At 37.1% G+C, this 15,982-nt stretch overlaps 2 protein-coding genes across 8 annotated transcripts in view; one reads left to right on the top strand and one right to left on the bottom strand.

Annotated features, from left to right (window-relative positions):
• Positions 1 to 13,085, top strand: part of LOC120412454 (slowpoke-binding protein-like) — a 141,199-nt gene extending 128,114 nt beyond the window's left edge. For 4 of the 7 annotated variants that reach the window (XM_039572923.2, XM_039572921.2, XM_039572920.2 and 1 more), the window contains one exon: positions 2,802 to 13,085. In XM_039572923.2, coding sequence (XP_039428857.1) covers positions 2,802 to 4,542 — 1,741 coding nt within the window. In that variant the 3' untranslated portion in view covers positions 4,543 to 13,085. The remainder of the gene's footprint in view (positions 1 to 2,801) is intronic. The other 3 variants (XR_005604817.2, XR_005604816.2, XM_039572924.2) reach the window with 3 other exon arrangements.
• On the bottom strand, positions 6,940 to 9,334 carry LOC120412494 (uncharacterized). The gene is made up of 2 exons (XM_039572989.2): positions 9,054 to 9,334; positions 6,940 to 8,996 (listed from the first exon to the last, which is right to left on the bottom strand). Exons 1-2 carry the CDS (start codon positions 9,143 to 9,145, stop codon positions 8,624 to 8,626), a joined length of 465 nt encoding a protein of 154 aa, XP_039428923.1. The 5' UTR covers positions 9,146 to 9,334; the 3' UTR covers positions 6,940 to 8,623.
• Positions 13,086 to 15,982: the final 2,897 nt, after the last annotated feature.

Below are 15,982 nucleotides of genomic sequence, written 5' to 3'. Positions count from 1 at the left end.
AAGAGTTGTTGCATATGGAAGGGGGCAACTTTTGGTTTGGTTGGAAATTAGGGTGGTTCACTATTAGGGTGATTTTGAAAATCTTGTTGAGCTTGCCAATCCAAGCAACTTTGTCGAAGACACCAAAATTTTATCTCGTAATCTACGCCTTCTACGACCAAATTTATAGAAAGCATCTGAGCAAACCTTCAAAAATCCGTTTTTTGAACGTGGCAATTCAGGGTTAACTTTTAGAGAAAAGTGGTATTCGGGGCACTTTTAGAGCTCTAAAAAAACAAACATTTTTATTTCTTGACAAGTCAATTTGGATTTAAGGGTCAAAAGTTACAGCGATTTTAAGGTAAAAAAGATGCAAATTTAAAATTTAAATATCTCGAAAAGGCGCAAGCCTTAAATTTAAATAACATTTTGAAGTTTTTCGAAAAATGTTTTTTTTCCCAATGATTATTCAGGCCAACTTTGAAGGGGGGGGGGGGGGGGACATAAGCTTTGAAAAATATTTGCGACGGCCTTATCGTATTTTCAAACAAAACATTAATTTTCGCCCACTGAAAAAAAAATGCATTTTTTTTTTAATATAAGCTAGATTCTTAAGTTCGAAAAGTCTCTAAAATATTAATTTTTCGACCATTTTAAAAAGAACAGAATTTTAAAATTTTGGAATAATTTTCTGAAAAAATCGGAAAATTTTACAAATGTTTTGTTTTTGAACACCGAAAATCTGACGAAATGCCTGTCGAGCTTAGTCTTAACAAAAAAAGATCTAATTGGATGACACAATGGGCACTTCATTTTATAAATGTTTATTCTTTGCATGGCTGTATCCCAGCACTTGTCCGATTTTGAAAGTCCAGAAACAAAACTTATAGCGAGTATTATCAGCTGCTAGGAAAATATATGTTCAGAATAAAACAAAGATTGACACTGTTCTAAAACCTCAAGAAAATCCTATTTTTACATTAAAATGGCTGTAACTTGGAAATGATACAATTTATTAAAAAAAAGTCATGTGATTGTTTTCGTCCAGATTTCTATATAAAAAAAATCTAAAAATCGAAGTGATTCTATGGCTCAAAAGTTGCGAGTTTTTGTCTCATACAAAAAGGAATTTTCTGATCGATTTGGTGTCTTCTGTTGTAGATATTGATGAGGACTTTTCAGATAGAAAAATAAACGTAAAACATTTTTGCCGACTTTTAATTTTTCCTCAAAAAAAAAAACTATTTTCCAAACAATATTTTTTAATTTTTGATTTTGTTATGTGATTTAGGGAACAAAACCTCGCAATTTTTGAGCCGGGAAAAATGTTGGCCGCCGAGTAATGATTTTTGAAAAAATCTAAAATTTATACATAATAAACTTGGAATATTTTTAAAGTCTACCCTTGTTATTTAGTTCCTGAATAGCTAAGATAATTCTCATTAATTTTCGTTTTGAAAAATTTCAATGTCGACCAATGAGTTGCTGGGATACAGACTTGTGAAAAATCAAAATTGATAAAATTATGTTCCCTCGGCGAACATTCGTCAGATTTTCAATGTAAAAAAACGAGTATTTAAAGAATTTTGTAATCTTGAAAAAAATCTAGCTTATGTTTGAAAAGTCCTTAAATATGATTTTTTACCTAGAAATATTAGGTTTTTTTTAGAAAGATCGGAAAAGATTTTTTCAGCAAGTTTCTATCGAAGCAACTAATCAACTAATTGTCCGACAGTTTCATTTAAGAATAAAAAATTAAGGAGAATTTTCTCAGCCATTCGAAAAGATAAAATGGAAAATTTGGAATTCGAATAAATAAAAAAAATAACATTTTAACAAATTTAAAATTTGCAAATTTTTGCCAAAAATCATGATTAGAATCAGGCAAAATAAAAGCACTTTTGATTGCATATCATTACTGACTGTCAATTGTTTTCAAACTGATCTATCGAAATTTCAGTCAATTATCTGTCAAAATTAATCAAATCTGAGAATATCAATTGCTGAATCGTTTAGCTAAATTTCAGTTATTTGAAAAACATTGTCAATTTGCGCGTATTATAAACTATTTTTGTATAATGAAGGTACAGAGATATTAGTGAAGCTCAGTACAAAGTATAGTACAATCATGCCAGATATCTTAACCAATCGACGATTTTTTGTCTGATTTCGCATAACATCATCTTTAAATGAATTTTTGTTAATATTCATGACGTATTTAACTGTTTAGATTGTAGTCATTCCAAGAATCGCCGAATATTAGTGTTGTAGCTTGTACAAATAAAACGCTTCATTTATCATCATCTCCAAAAGTTTTAATAGTATCGTGGTTCAAATTTAGACTTTCCGATGGCTTAAAAGGGAATAATCTCTCTTTAACCTTCAACCCTTAGTGATTTTTTTTTAAACTCTAGAATTGAGTCCGAATTTGAACCCCGTTAATAGCCATCCTTAGCTTTGGGTACACGTATGTCCTCCTTCAACACCTCATAGCATATCTATCTGTTAGTATATCGTAGATTAGCTTTGCCTCCACAATCATACCATCACTATAAAAAGTAACAGCATCATCCCCTCATCTCTGTGTATATTTCACCCCTTCTCAGTGATTAACAGAACGTAACGTAGTTTGATATATATGCTAACAATTTCAGACCCCTTCTCGAGTGTGTGTGGTGAGCAAGTACCGGGTGACAAAATCAGCTTATGTTGTGTTTTTTTCTTTTTTCTATTTCTCTTTTCATTGTTTGTTACCACCACCACCACAACCACCAATCGACAACATCATAACAAAAAAAAAAAAAAACAAAAAAAAACTATAGTGACGTAGAATCCTCCGATCTGTCTAGTAGTGATTCCGAAGATCTGTTAGATGAAATAGTTATAGCATCAGCCCGCATCGACGATCCCGCCCATTACGACCCGTTGGCCTCGCCGATACATTACTGTGACAATAACGTTGTACAGTCGTCGGACGATAACAGCAATAGTAACAACAACACAATCATTCGTATAGATTCGATCGAGTCGCAGGGCTCGACGTCGTCGTCCACTGGGTCGATACAGCTGCAGCAGCTGAATCCGTCGTCCGCGTTCACAAATCTCAAATCGCGCCGCATGGAGTACAGCCGGCGTGGGATGATCCTCGGGCTGAGCAACCCGTCGCAGGACTCCGCCTTTGGTTCGATGACCGACGGCGAGTCGTCCCGTGCGTCCAGCTTTAAGCTGAGCAGCTTCGCCTCGATGAACTCGCCGATCGACGAGGGCGTCGAGGATCTGCTGGTGGAGGGGGCTGCTTCAACTTCTGCTGCGCCACAAGTTCCGGAATCGATCGCCACCACGATGGCGGGGCTGAAGTACATCGATTCGGCGGGATCGTCACCGTGTCACGATCACCACGCTCACGCCTCGTCATCGCGAGACATTTCGCCGAATCACTCCGCGTCGTCACGGTACCTGGAACCGCCGAAGCTGATCATCAACAATCACTCCTCGTCGACGACCAACACGTCGCTGTGCTACACCTCGTCACCGCTGCGGAAATGTGCCACGACGGAGGTCTTTTCGCAAAAGTATCGCGTGTCGTCGTTCGAGGACATGTCCTACTCGTCCCGGGTGGCGCAAAAGTCCATCAAGAACAGCAGCCGCAAGATATTCCGGTCGTTCGAGGAGGAACGCCGCATCGACTCCGCCTTCATGCCCATCGACACGACCCGCTCGACCAGCGTCAGCAGCCGACTCAGCCAACAACTCAAGCAGCAACGTCAAGCGTCCCCATCGTCGCCGTCGTTGCAGCATCAACTCTCGTTACCACCGCTGTTGACACCGACGTCCCCCAAGCAGCTAATGCCACCCGCTCAATACAATCAACTCACGAAGAAGAAGAAGAACGCCTCGTTCCAGAACCTCCAAAGCATTGCCGGATCGTCGCGGGACCGAGTCTGCCAGTGGCGGAACAAACTGATCAAATCGAACGAATGTCTGTTTGAAACTTCCTTCAACATGTCTCCATCGTCGACGACCCAGAGCGAGATCGACCGACTCCTCAGCCACGGCAGCTCAACCCACGAACTGCCCACGAGCACCGGAAGCGCCGTCGAAGTCGAACGGTTCATCCTGACGCCGGAACCGGTCGTCGTCGCCAGCAATCCCACGCCCCCCTCATCCCGAGGAACTCGCGCCGACCGCCAGCAGCAGTTCAGCCTGGCCAAGTTCAAGCACAGCACCATCCTGGACAGCATCTCGCTGGAGGACTTTTCCGAGCCAACGACGACCAGCTGCTCGAACTCGACCGAAATCGAAGCCCGCAAGCTGGAGAGCTCCTCGACGGACGACACTAGCGATCAGGACAGCAGCAGCGTTACGGACTCGCTGCTCAAGTCACCCCTGCTCGGCGGCCGGCGGAGCGCCTCGGACGTGCGCAAGTATCTGGACGAGGGCGGTGCCGGCACCGGAAGTGAAGCGGGTAGTGGCTTCGGCAGCGGCAACGAGGAGAAGACGCCCCTGCTCGAGGGCATGGAGCTTTCGCCCATCTCACCAACTGAGTCGGAACAAATGTTGTGATAATATAGTAACTCTGTAAACTATTTTTCTACCGATTTTAATTCTGTTCAATATGAGGTACTAGTCTAGGGAAATGAAGAAAATAGAGAATCAAATCTAATTTTAGCAAATATTAACAATTTAAACAAGAAAAAAAGATCCAAAAAACAGAATGAAAAAAAGTGTTCCGCTCTACAGAAGAAAAAAAAAGAGGAAACGAAAAAAAATCACCCACACTCACACAGTCACACGAGAAACATACAGGTCTTTTAGGGAATTTTTAGTCAAATATTCTCTATAAATTACAAGCTAGCAACCAACAAAAAAAAACAAGCGAAATTCCAGTAACCAGCGCGTCGTGACGCGTCGTCGTCGTTGATGTTCACTAAAAAGGGGCGTAATAATGAAAACTTAAAAGGTAGCTCAATTTTACCACGAAACACTGCAATAACTAACTACCGGAACTAGGACTTTAACGATTGGTTCGCACTCTCGATTAGGTTGGATCAGCGGAGGTCGCTTCGAAAAATGTTTTTTTTTTTTGTAGTCAGATCACATATTGAAGAACTGGCAACTCTGTCTTGAGTTATGAGCACATACCTGAATAATCTTTAAGTAAGATTTCAAGACCAAATGTCATAAATTTGCTTGAAAGCGATTTTTGGAATTATCTTAATATCAACCTGCAGATAAATATCTTGAAGACTTTTTTAATTAATCAGAAATGACGAAGATCTGGCAACCCTGTTGCTAGATATAAGTACTGAAAACTCGTGCAGCTTATCTAGTTTGTATTTTGTAGTACTGTTGTTCTTCGTAATTTTATCATTTTATTGGTCTAATCGTAATTTTATCATGTTATTAATAAGGCCCTTTTTTGGTTATTCCTGGCCAATATTTGGAAATTTTCACAAAAACTTAAGAGCGAGTTTTTCACCGATGTGAAACAGGTCGTATCGAGGTGCTCCGATTTGGATGAAACTTTCAGCGTTTGTTTGTCTATACATGAGATGAACTCATGCCAAATATGAGCCCTCTACGACAAAGGGAAGTGGGGTAAAACGGGCATTGAAGTTTGAGGTCCAAAACACATGAAAAATCTTAAAATTGCTCGCATTTCCGTAAAACTTCATCAATTCCAACTCTCTACGATGCATTCAAATGGTCTTTCGAAGCCCTTCAAAATGTGCTATAGACATCCAGGATTGGTTTGACTTTTTCTCATAGCTTTTGCAAATTACTGTTAAAAATGGATTTTTTTAAAACCTTAATAACTTTTGGCAACAGCCTCCAACACCCATACTCCCATAGGTCAAAAGTTATGGAATTTCATGGTCTATAAGCCTACGGTATTAACTTTTTGGCCAATCGCAGTTTTTCTCATAGTTTTACGATTTTTGTAGAACAAACATTTTACAACGTTAGTTTTTGCTCTGTAGGCCTCCATAGCGGCACTTTTTGGTCTCAATTTTGACATATTCGGAATCCTCAAAAAAATTTACATAAGATTGAGGTGTTGGAATTTTGAATTTGATTGGAAAAAATGGCATTTAGAATTAATTAAAATATTATTTAGAATTTTGTCGGATTAGGGGTAAACAAGTTTTCGCCTACTTGATACAGCATTTGACGTATTGATCATAGGGTAAATAAGATCTATTTCTTTTTTCAAAAATGTTTTATTTAATTATTTTTTAAATCAAAACTACAACTCCAATACTTCTAACTTACGTGAAATTGACCGAGGATTTCGAATATGACAAAATTGAGACCAAAAAGTGCCGTCTTCTTGGCCTACAGGGCAAAAACTAACGTTGTAAAATGTTTGTTCTACAAAAATCGTAAAACTATGAGAAAAACTGCGATTGGCCAAAAAGTTAATACCGTAAGCTTATAGTCCATGAAATTACCTATCTTTTGACCTATGGGAGTATGGGTGTTGGAGGCTGTTGCAAAAAGATATTAAGGTTTTAAAAAAATCAATTTTTAACAGTAATTTGCAAAAGCTATGAGAAAAAGTTAAACCAATCCTGGATGTCTATAGCACATTTTGAAGGGCTTCGAAAGACCATTTGAATGCATCTTAGAGATTTGGAATTGATGAAGTTTTACGGAAATGCGAGCAATTTTAAGATTTTTCATGTGATTTGGACCTCAAACTTCAATTCCCGTTTTAGCCCACTTCCCTTTGTCGTAGAGGGCTCATATTTGGCATGAGTTCATCTCATGCATAGACAAACAAACGCTGAAAGTTTCATCCAAATCGGAGCACCTCGATACGACCTCTAGAACAAACCGAGCAGAATCTACAAATACTGCCTCTTAAATCTAATTACTTATAAATTAAATAAATTGACTACGCCTTCCTACAAAACAGAAAATAAACAAAATTGGCGCATTAAAGTTATAATTTACATTTGTGAGCCGTCAAGATCTAATTTTTCTTAGATTCTAATCTAATTCTAATCTAATAAATACTTAACATAAAAAGCGAATTATCCAGTTTTAAGATTATACCTTTGATTAACTAGTCCAAGTAGTCATATCTCCGGATCGGCTGAACCAATTTCAGATCCAAAATAGTGAAAATCCATAAACAGGAATCTGAAATAGAGGTAGGCAAAACCGCTCTTTTTTAGGAGCCGCTCATTTTCGTTCGCTCTTTTGAATGGTTCTTTCGCTCTTTTTCAAAATTTGGATGAAAGGGGTTTTTTCAAGAATCGTGTGATTTTATAAGTTATTTCACATTGGACTTTTATAAATTGGGCTGTAACAAACATTTTTTGAAGTTTATTATGTCCCTCAACTCTGGCCAAAGCAGCAAAAAAAATTTCAAGCCATGGTATAAACATTTTAATGAAAAAAGAGTTTTAAAATGCATTTTACACATCCCCAATTGCATTGCAATCATTAGATTTCAAAATATCGAAGTATTGATGAACTTATTTTTTAAGCCAAAATAAAACTTTTTGCATTACTGTGCAAACGGAATTTCACAAAAATTCAAAATATTTTTGATCGATCCCAAAATGCTTTTTATTTTGTTTTCTGTTGATAAGACTTCTGTTTCCATTAAAATTTGTAAGTTTTTTGAAAAAAATATTGTATTGCCGCCTGATTTTTTGGACCGCTTTTGAAGGGGAGGGGTGACATAAACTTTGAAAAATGTTTGTAACGGCCGAGGGGCGGGACAATAGTAAAAAATTAAATAATTTAATTAATTAACTGGCGAAATTAATTAATTAACGATTGTTTTCGATCAAAACATCGCCACCTCTTTTTGCACCACATTGATTTGACAGTTTGACGGTTTGACATTGCGCACGATTGTTGTTGTGTTTGGTGCAATTTGTTTGTCGCCGAAAAGTCGGTCTAATGGGAGAATGCATTCTCCCGGTGGTGGCGGTTCATGGTAAGATCACTACGGTGGACATTACGGCGGCGGAGAAGGCTGGTTCTACAACCACAACCAAGGTGGTTGCCACAAAAATCGCAACGGAGTTGGCGGTGGTGGACACCCGGATCAGCAGCAGGATATGTTTCTCCAGATAAGCGTTTGATTGCGGCGGGAGATTGTGACTTCGGTGAATCGTGGCACAATCCGGCAGGTTTTCCTCCATTTTTGTGTGTATATAAATTATACTTACTCGTTTCAGAATCAATTGCCACCCAAAGAGTTTCCGAGAAGGAGGGCAGCCATCCTGTCGGCAAACCTGGTTCGATGATCACTTCAACGATGATGTTTCGCAGCAGCAGCACCACCACCACTACCAGTAAAGGAGGGGTAACTGGAACAATGGTCCTCGGGTGGTCCTAGAATTTTCGTGATAACCGTCAGCCGAAGAACGACCCTGACGGTCAACGGGGTCGGATGTGGAAGAGGACAGTCTGCTCCGAAAACGCGCCAACAAGCCGAACGACCTTCTGCTGGACGAGTGCTGCATCCTCCCGAACCGGGTGCGCATCGCCCAGTTGCAGTCAGGCATCAGTCGGTAGTTAAAGGTACTTAACGACCGCTCGAATATCGCATCACGGTGGCCAGAATATGGTGAATGAAATTGCTTTGAAATATAAACTAGGGTTTAAAACAACTTGTATTTATTTATAACAATGGGACAATCGCGTACGCTTCGTACTCCCCCGATCGGTTCAGCCTGCCACGATGGTGTTGCATCTTTTTCTGGTTCTGCTGGTAATTTTGCAGTTTTTGGGCTGCTGCTGACAGGGATTCTGACCCTGCTGCTGCTGTTGATGATAACGGTGCTGATTCAACACCGGATGATTTTGCTGAACCTCCTGAACCAGCCGCTGGTTGAAGTTCAACGGCGGCAACCATGTTAAACGCCGGAGGAAAGTTTACTGGAATCGTAAACGTCGGCTGGTTCGTTATGCCGGTAATTCGTCCGCCAAAAAGATACGCATCTAAGCGGGTTTCGACAACGGAAAGTTTGGCTGAAGACCGATGAAGAAACCACCTACAATAAACATAAAATTAATCAACAATCTCCCATCATTCAAAATCCCCTCCTTACTTTTCTCCCCGCTGCTGCAATTTCTCCAAATGATGCTGCTGCATTGCCGGATGTGACGTCGGATGCTGCGTTTCTAGCATGTTCGGCATCATCAACACGTTCAGATCCAGCTGCAACCTCGCTTCCCTCTGTTTCAACCGGACTAAATCTTCGTGCACTCTTCCCGGTCGTTCAGTTCGTCGAACTCCAAATCGTCCGGCATACTGCCGATGCCTTCGCCTCCGCAATCCTCCACTAGATGCGTGTCGAAGCAAAAGAATGGTGGCACCTCGAATCGCAAGTTTTCATAAAAAATCCTAATTAAACTCGCGGCATATTTTCTTTCTAAAACTAAATCAAAACAAACTTGACAGTTCTGCCAGCGAAAGTGACACGAGGCAAATCAATGTTTTCAAAGCAGGTGTGGTGCTGTCAAATATTAAATGACGCGAGAAATTTAATTCCTTAATTAATTAAACGCGAAAATTAATACATTAAGGCCAATGTCACGCCCCTCGGTAACGGCCATATTTGATGAATAAAATAAATAAATCTGAAAACGAGAAGATGACCTTGAAAACCATTTTGGTGGTCTCTATGTTAAGATTTCTACTCAAAACTAAAAATTCGAGTAATTGAATGGCATCCAAACTGAAATCTAAGATGCTGGAAAAAATGCTATTGATTTTAAAATTGCGTTTATTTCTGAAAGACTAATGCTGATATTTTATTTGGAGAAAATATTATGAGAACTCGTCTCTACATTAGCGTGGCTCACGGATATATGAAAAAGACAAAAGTGTTCAATTTTGAACGCCTCGGCCGGTATTTTGTAGCATTATAGTCCCAGAAGCTAGCCTGAAATTTTGAGCGCATTTGGTTAATGTTTAGTTGTTCCACTCTTGACTTGAAGTTATAAAGAAATTTTAATAAATTTAATTTATTTATTTTCAACTGTTTAACACTTCATCGCAATCTTCCTATGCCTTATGAATTTTTCTCAAAATAGAGGTTTCTCATAGGTTTTAATCCGGGGAACATCCTTGTAGAACATCACATAGCGCTAAGAATTAATCCCGGAAATATACAGACAAATTTTTAAAGCACGTTATATTTTTTTCCATACTCCAAAAAATATCCTGTACCTTTTCGGGATGAATTCCTAGCGCTTTGCGATGTTTTACAAAATTGATCCCCAGATCAAAACCTATAAGAATCCTGAGAATAGAAAAATTTGATTGGATTTTGGGGAACTTTCTCTAAGAAGAGGTTAAAAGCGAAAATTTCCCATAGGTAATTTTGAGATGTTCCATATAAACTTCAGGTCAATGATGGAAGTACTAAACCTTAACCAAATGCGCTCAAAATTTCAGGCTATGTTCTGGGGCCATATTGCTACAAAATTCCGGTCGAGGCGTTCGAAATTGAACACTTTTGTCTTTTTCATATATCCTTGAGCCACGCTACTCTACATTCGGATTTAATAAATAAGGTCTATAAACACTAACGTTTAATCGGACAAAATGATTATTTTGACAAATTATGCTTTTTTTTACTTCATTTTGTTTAGAAAATCATTTACTTTTGGGATTAAATTTTATAAACATTGAAATTTTTGAACTTGAATTTTCAATTCTCAAAAACAAATTTAATACCACATTTTTTGGAAATTCAATAACTTATATTTGTAACAAAAATCATTCCATCTTGAGCCGGTTCTTTCAAAAGACCGGAGTTTGAAAAAGGACCGCGGTTCTTTTTTATGTGAGCCATGGTTCATTCGCTCTTTTCAGTGAACCGGCTCTTTGAGCGGTTCGCTCTTTTTTTGCACACCTCTAGTCTGAAAATATATTAAATATCAGATTTTTTGAAAAAATATGCAAACAATTGAAAAAGTGACTGTAAAAACATGAACATGAATGACCATGAACTTCAAAGGATAGGAGATGGTAGAATAAGCCAAAAACTATCAAAAACAAACATAAACTTAGCAAGATAAATTCAAAACTCCAAAAATGGAACAAGAAATACATCAAACAGGAAAATATTTTTATTAATACAGCAAAAGCTGCTCAACCTACCTCCTGAGTACGGAAAAAAATAAAAAATCGGAAAAATAATTTGGGCATTGAAGGGTTAATGCAACAAATTCCGAAATATTTTTTTTAATCATTTCTCAGAATTCACTTAAAGTTTCAGGAGAACTTTCTCAGTGACCAAAATGACCATCATTGAGCCGTAAAAAAACTACATGCAATTTCAGCAGTTGATTTGGATTGTATGGAAATGTTTTAAACAATTTTCACACTTCGTGAAAAAAAAAAATTGTTGAGATTATCAAGATTGTTTGATACTTCATGGACCTGACTGTTTTCAAAGGTGTATAAATTTTAATTTAAAATATCACTTCTAACAGAAAATTAAATCGTTGTTCGAAGTCTCAGAGAATTCCCAAATCCAAAAAAAACAGTAGACTGAAAAAAAGAAGCAAAAGTTTGTCAAATTTAATATTTCTAGAACAAGCTCATTTCAAAATGACTATCGGAAGATCCAATCTAATCTGGATGGCTACGAACCAATCTCCCATTAATCTCTCATGTACAATTCACTCTAGCGGAAATCTTAGACTCAGAATCAATTTAACGAACGAAATCGACAAACTCACACATTCTTTACTTTCTTAGACATCTTTCTCAAAAGCAAGACATTAAAAAATTCAAACCAGAGCAAGCTTAAAATAAGTAACGATTTCCAAAACGAAAAACAAATAAAGAAGAAAAGTCAATCAATTACAGTAAAAAAACACAGTTTTCAAACAATAAAATAAATGATAAATGGAGAAATCGAGCGATCTTTAATCGGATAAGCCTGAAATAGCTGTAAATCTAGTCCTTAATAGAGTCGTTTTTTGAAAGTCAAGTCCACCCAAAAATACAAAATCAAACACAGACACACACCCATACTCCGACGTACGTACGCATAAGTTTTCGTGATCGAGTTTCGAGATGAACACAAAACGGGATAATAAGTAAAAAAAACGTACATATTAGACAGAGAGGATGAATACTACTCGCGCGGTATCATGATTGTTATGATTTTGATGAGTCTATTCAATAAAAAATGAGGAAAATAAGTTAGACATCCAGCAAAAACAGAAACTTGAACAAAGTCAAATGTTATGTATAGTGTGGATCGGGAGCAAATCTCGCCGATATAATATGCCAAAATGAAACCACTTCATCAAACAATGATACAACAAATCTCACATTTTTCAAACAAAAACAACAACAAAACGAAAAAAACAAGCCATCCTCAATTCAACAATCATTCCCAGCATCGCAGAGCATTAATGGAGTTGCCTCGAAGCTTTTTCCCCCTTTTCCCCAACGCAGTTTATGCTGGCCTCTTTAAGCAGTAAGCAAACATAACTTCCTGATAACACTTTTAAAAAATTAGGGAGGAATTATTCCATGATAAATAAACATACACACACAACCTTAAGCCGTCCCAAAATGAGATCAATTACTTTATCGCTCCATCGTTTGCGTCTCTCTAAATCTTGACGAACAACAAAAAAAAAAGAAAAAATCTTCATTTCTTGCATTTGTATCTTGCGTGGTTAATGAAGCTAAAGAGCGAGCGATATATTATATGAAATATATAGAACTGATGTGCACATAAGTTGGTTAAGAATTGTTTGCAAGACAGCTTTTTCTAATAACTTAAGACACTTTTTATGTCAACGCTAGGTGAGAAATGGTACAATTGTGAGTATTCCCATACTCTCACAAACAATTAATGATAAAGCAAACAAAAAATTGAAGCTGGATATTCAAAATCAACTAAGAGATAAACAAACAAATGTTACCACGAAATGTTTTAAAGATTTTAACATCAGACACAAACAAACACATTCAAACTTTAACGTTAAAAAGTGAGAGCAGAAAAATATGAACAAAAAAAAAACTATCATAAACACAATAGAATTCATTGAAACAAACATATATAGCGCTATCTACAACAATAGATTTAATTTTTCGGGTCCAAACCACATCCAAACACTGATAAATAGTTCCAGCAACACGACTAAAAAAACGAAGTCAAATACAGGTTCGATCCCTTTATTTCCGAAAAAAAAACCCAAAACTAATAGCTATTGCTCACTTAAATCGTTCTTTAGAACTGTTTCAAATCACCCTGTAACGCAAAATAGAAGTTCTACAAATCAACCCCATCGAAATGCCCACACAACACACCCACACAAGTTCCGAGCTTGATAAGAGTAAAGTAAAAAAAAAAGACAAACACACCCTTAAAAACATAAAAAAGTGCGAGTTGCCAAACTATCTAAAGTTCCAAAAAACAAAGACAAACGAAACAATAATCCTCTCTCTATCACTGCGAAACGAAGAACGAAAAAAAAAATACTCATCAAAATCTTTACGAAACAAAAAAAATTACACGCTAAAGCAAATAAAAACCCCCTAGCCTGCTTGCGAAAAAAACAAACCCCCCCCCCCCCTCCCTGGAATAATCCAACATCATTCCTTATCCCGCCCCCCCCCCCCCCCCCCCCCCCCGTCTCACTTTGCTCCGTGAACCGTATTATAATTCATATCAGCAAGAAGAACATAGCAATAAAAATCTTTGAAACCAACTGAAATTTGTTATTCTTTGTAATCCGAAATGCACTTCACTTTATTTTTATTTTTATTTAAAAAAAAACACATGATGGGAAGATTCTGCAAATCTGGCAACACTTTCTAATGTTCTGAGCAGTTGAGTGAAGTGGGTTGTGTTATATCTGGCAACCCTGTCATGAGATATCGACACATAGCTTGATGATCTTGTCAAAGCTTGATGTTGAAAACACGGATGAACATGAAGTCTGGACCACCTTTAGAAAGATTTTTCCAATGATTTATCATTTTGGTGAGCTGAAAATTCTGCATAAGGCACGGTGTATTTTCCGAGAACATAAAGACAAAAAAAATTGGCATGTCTGATATTCGTGGGGGTGTAGAGCAACTTTATTTTCGATTTTATAGGATTCTCCTGAAAAGTAGCTGAAAATCGATGGATTCATGTCGATATCCATCAAATTTCTTATGAATATGAATACACCTTAACCCTCTACAACCTAACCCCGCCTCTAGACGGGCTTCGATATAAAAATTCGCCAAAAATCTATTTTACAACCAATTTTTGATCTTTAAAAAGCATTGGAAAGAAGAACTCTTGGAAGTTTAACTTGTTTTATGTGACTTTGTCAATGGTTTTAAAAACGTCATTTTTAAGGGGTCAACTTAGGCAGTGTGTTTTTTCTAACATTTCCTATATTGTAAGTAATAAGAAGTATAGAGTAATTTTTGTAGTGTCCTAGACTATGACTCTACGCATTTTTTTTACAATTTCAATGATAATGGTTCCATTCTATAGCAGAAAATGTGACAAACAAGCAAAAGATGTAAAATTGACTGTAAAAACGTAATTATATTAGGTTTTATAATAGGCAAACATATACTAAACAAGATAAATGCAAATTTAAATACTAAAAATAAAACAAGAAAAACATAAAACAAGAGAAGTGAAGTTTTTCGTGGAACAATAAATAATATAATATGAATGATATATTTGACCAAAAGATGACGAGCGGAAAATCGGTCATTTTTTGACCTCTCGATTCCCGGGAAATTTGCTCGAGACTCCCGGAAATTTTGATTCTTATAAATATTGAATCAAATCCCAAATTTTGCGTTACGTAATAAAAGAACCCTCCCAAAGATTCCATGACTGTTTCAAAAATTTCCCGGAATTCCCGAAATTCGCAATTCGCCTTGACCGATCTTATGCACCATCTCACCCTTGCTCTGAGTCAGTACGAGCAACACGCTAGAACACTTTTTGTGTGTTCGTGGCAGGCATTCACACCTTCTTTTCCGGTTACGCATTTTTTTCACCGAAATTCCCGAAATTTACAAAATATTTTTCTCGTTTACCGGAAAATTTCAATCCCGGGAAAATTGGACGCCCTATTGCCGATTTTTGGAATTTCTTCATTATTTCGTAACTTTGGAAGTTTGGGAGTTTTTCAAAATGTTGTTTAGATTTTATGGAATTTGTAGAATTGTTGAAAATTGTGGAAATTTTGGAAATGTTTTAATTTTTTCCATTTTTTGAATTTTATTTGTTTTTAGTTTTTGCATTCTTTTTTACAATTGGATTTTTCTGATTTTTGTCCTTAATTCTCCACTTTTCTGGAATGTTTGATACTGGGAATTTTTCCGTTACTTTAGAAGTTTAGGAATTTTTGAAAATGTTAGAATTTTTATTCAATTTCCTGAATGTCGGGATATTGTGCATTTTTTTCTAAAATTCCGAGGTAATCTTGTTTTCGTCCGATGAAAGCTTTCCGGAAAGTCTTGTGGCCAGATAACGTACCAAGCATTTTCTTGTCAATATAAGTCATTGCTGTACATTAGCCTGTCCCATTTTGAGGTCATGTCGAGGAATTTCAGGTGCTCACTTCTTAAATGATAGATTATGATGTTAGGATCAATGTTTTCTTAGACAAGAAAAAATAATAAAATACTTTCTCGCACCCCCTAGTCGATTTACTGAAAAAAGTCACTTTTTTGAACAAATTTTCTAAAATCGCTTGGAATCAATACAAAAACTGTTTCGATCAGGTGTGTATTATCTTCAAACGATAGGTTTTTGTCCATAGATTAAGATGCACTATCAATATTGGACCAAAATTTAAGTTTTTGGACTCTCCCAGGCGGATTTGTGTCGAAAAAATCGCATTTTTTCGAAACTTTTTTCAGAAATGTTCATTTAATTTAGGGTGGCCTATTTTTCCCAGTGAAACCAATGCATGCAGCTTGTAGGAAATTTCATGGCGAACATTTTTCTCTCTGAGATTATCCAATTTCGACACTCCAGAGCCG

Source organism: Culex pipiens, chromosome 2 (genome assembly GCF_016801865.2).
Source record: "Culex pipiens pallens isolate TS chromosome 2, TS_CPP_V2, whole genome shotgun sequence".
Lineage (NCBI taxonomy): Eukaryota > Metazoa > Arthropoda > Insecta > Diptera > Culicidae > Culex > Culex pipiens.
Note: the sequence above shows the minus strand (reverse complement) of the source record. Positions and strands in the feature narration are given on the sequence as shown.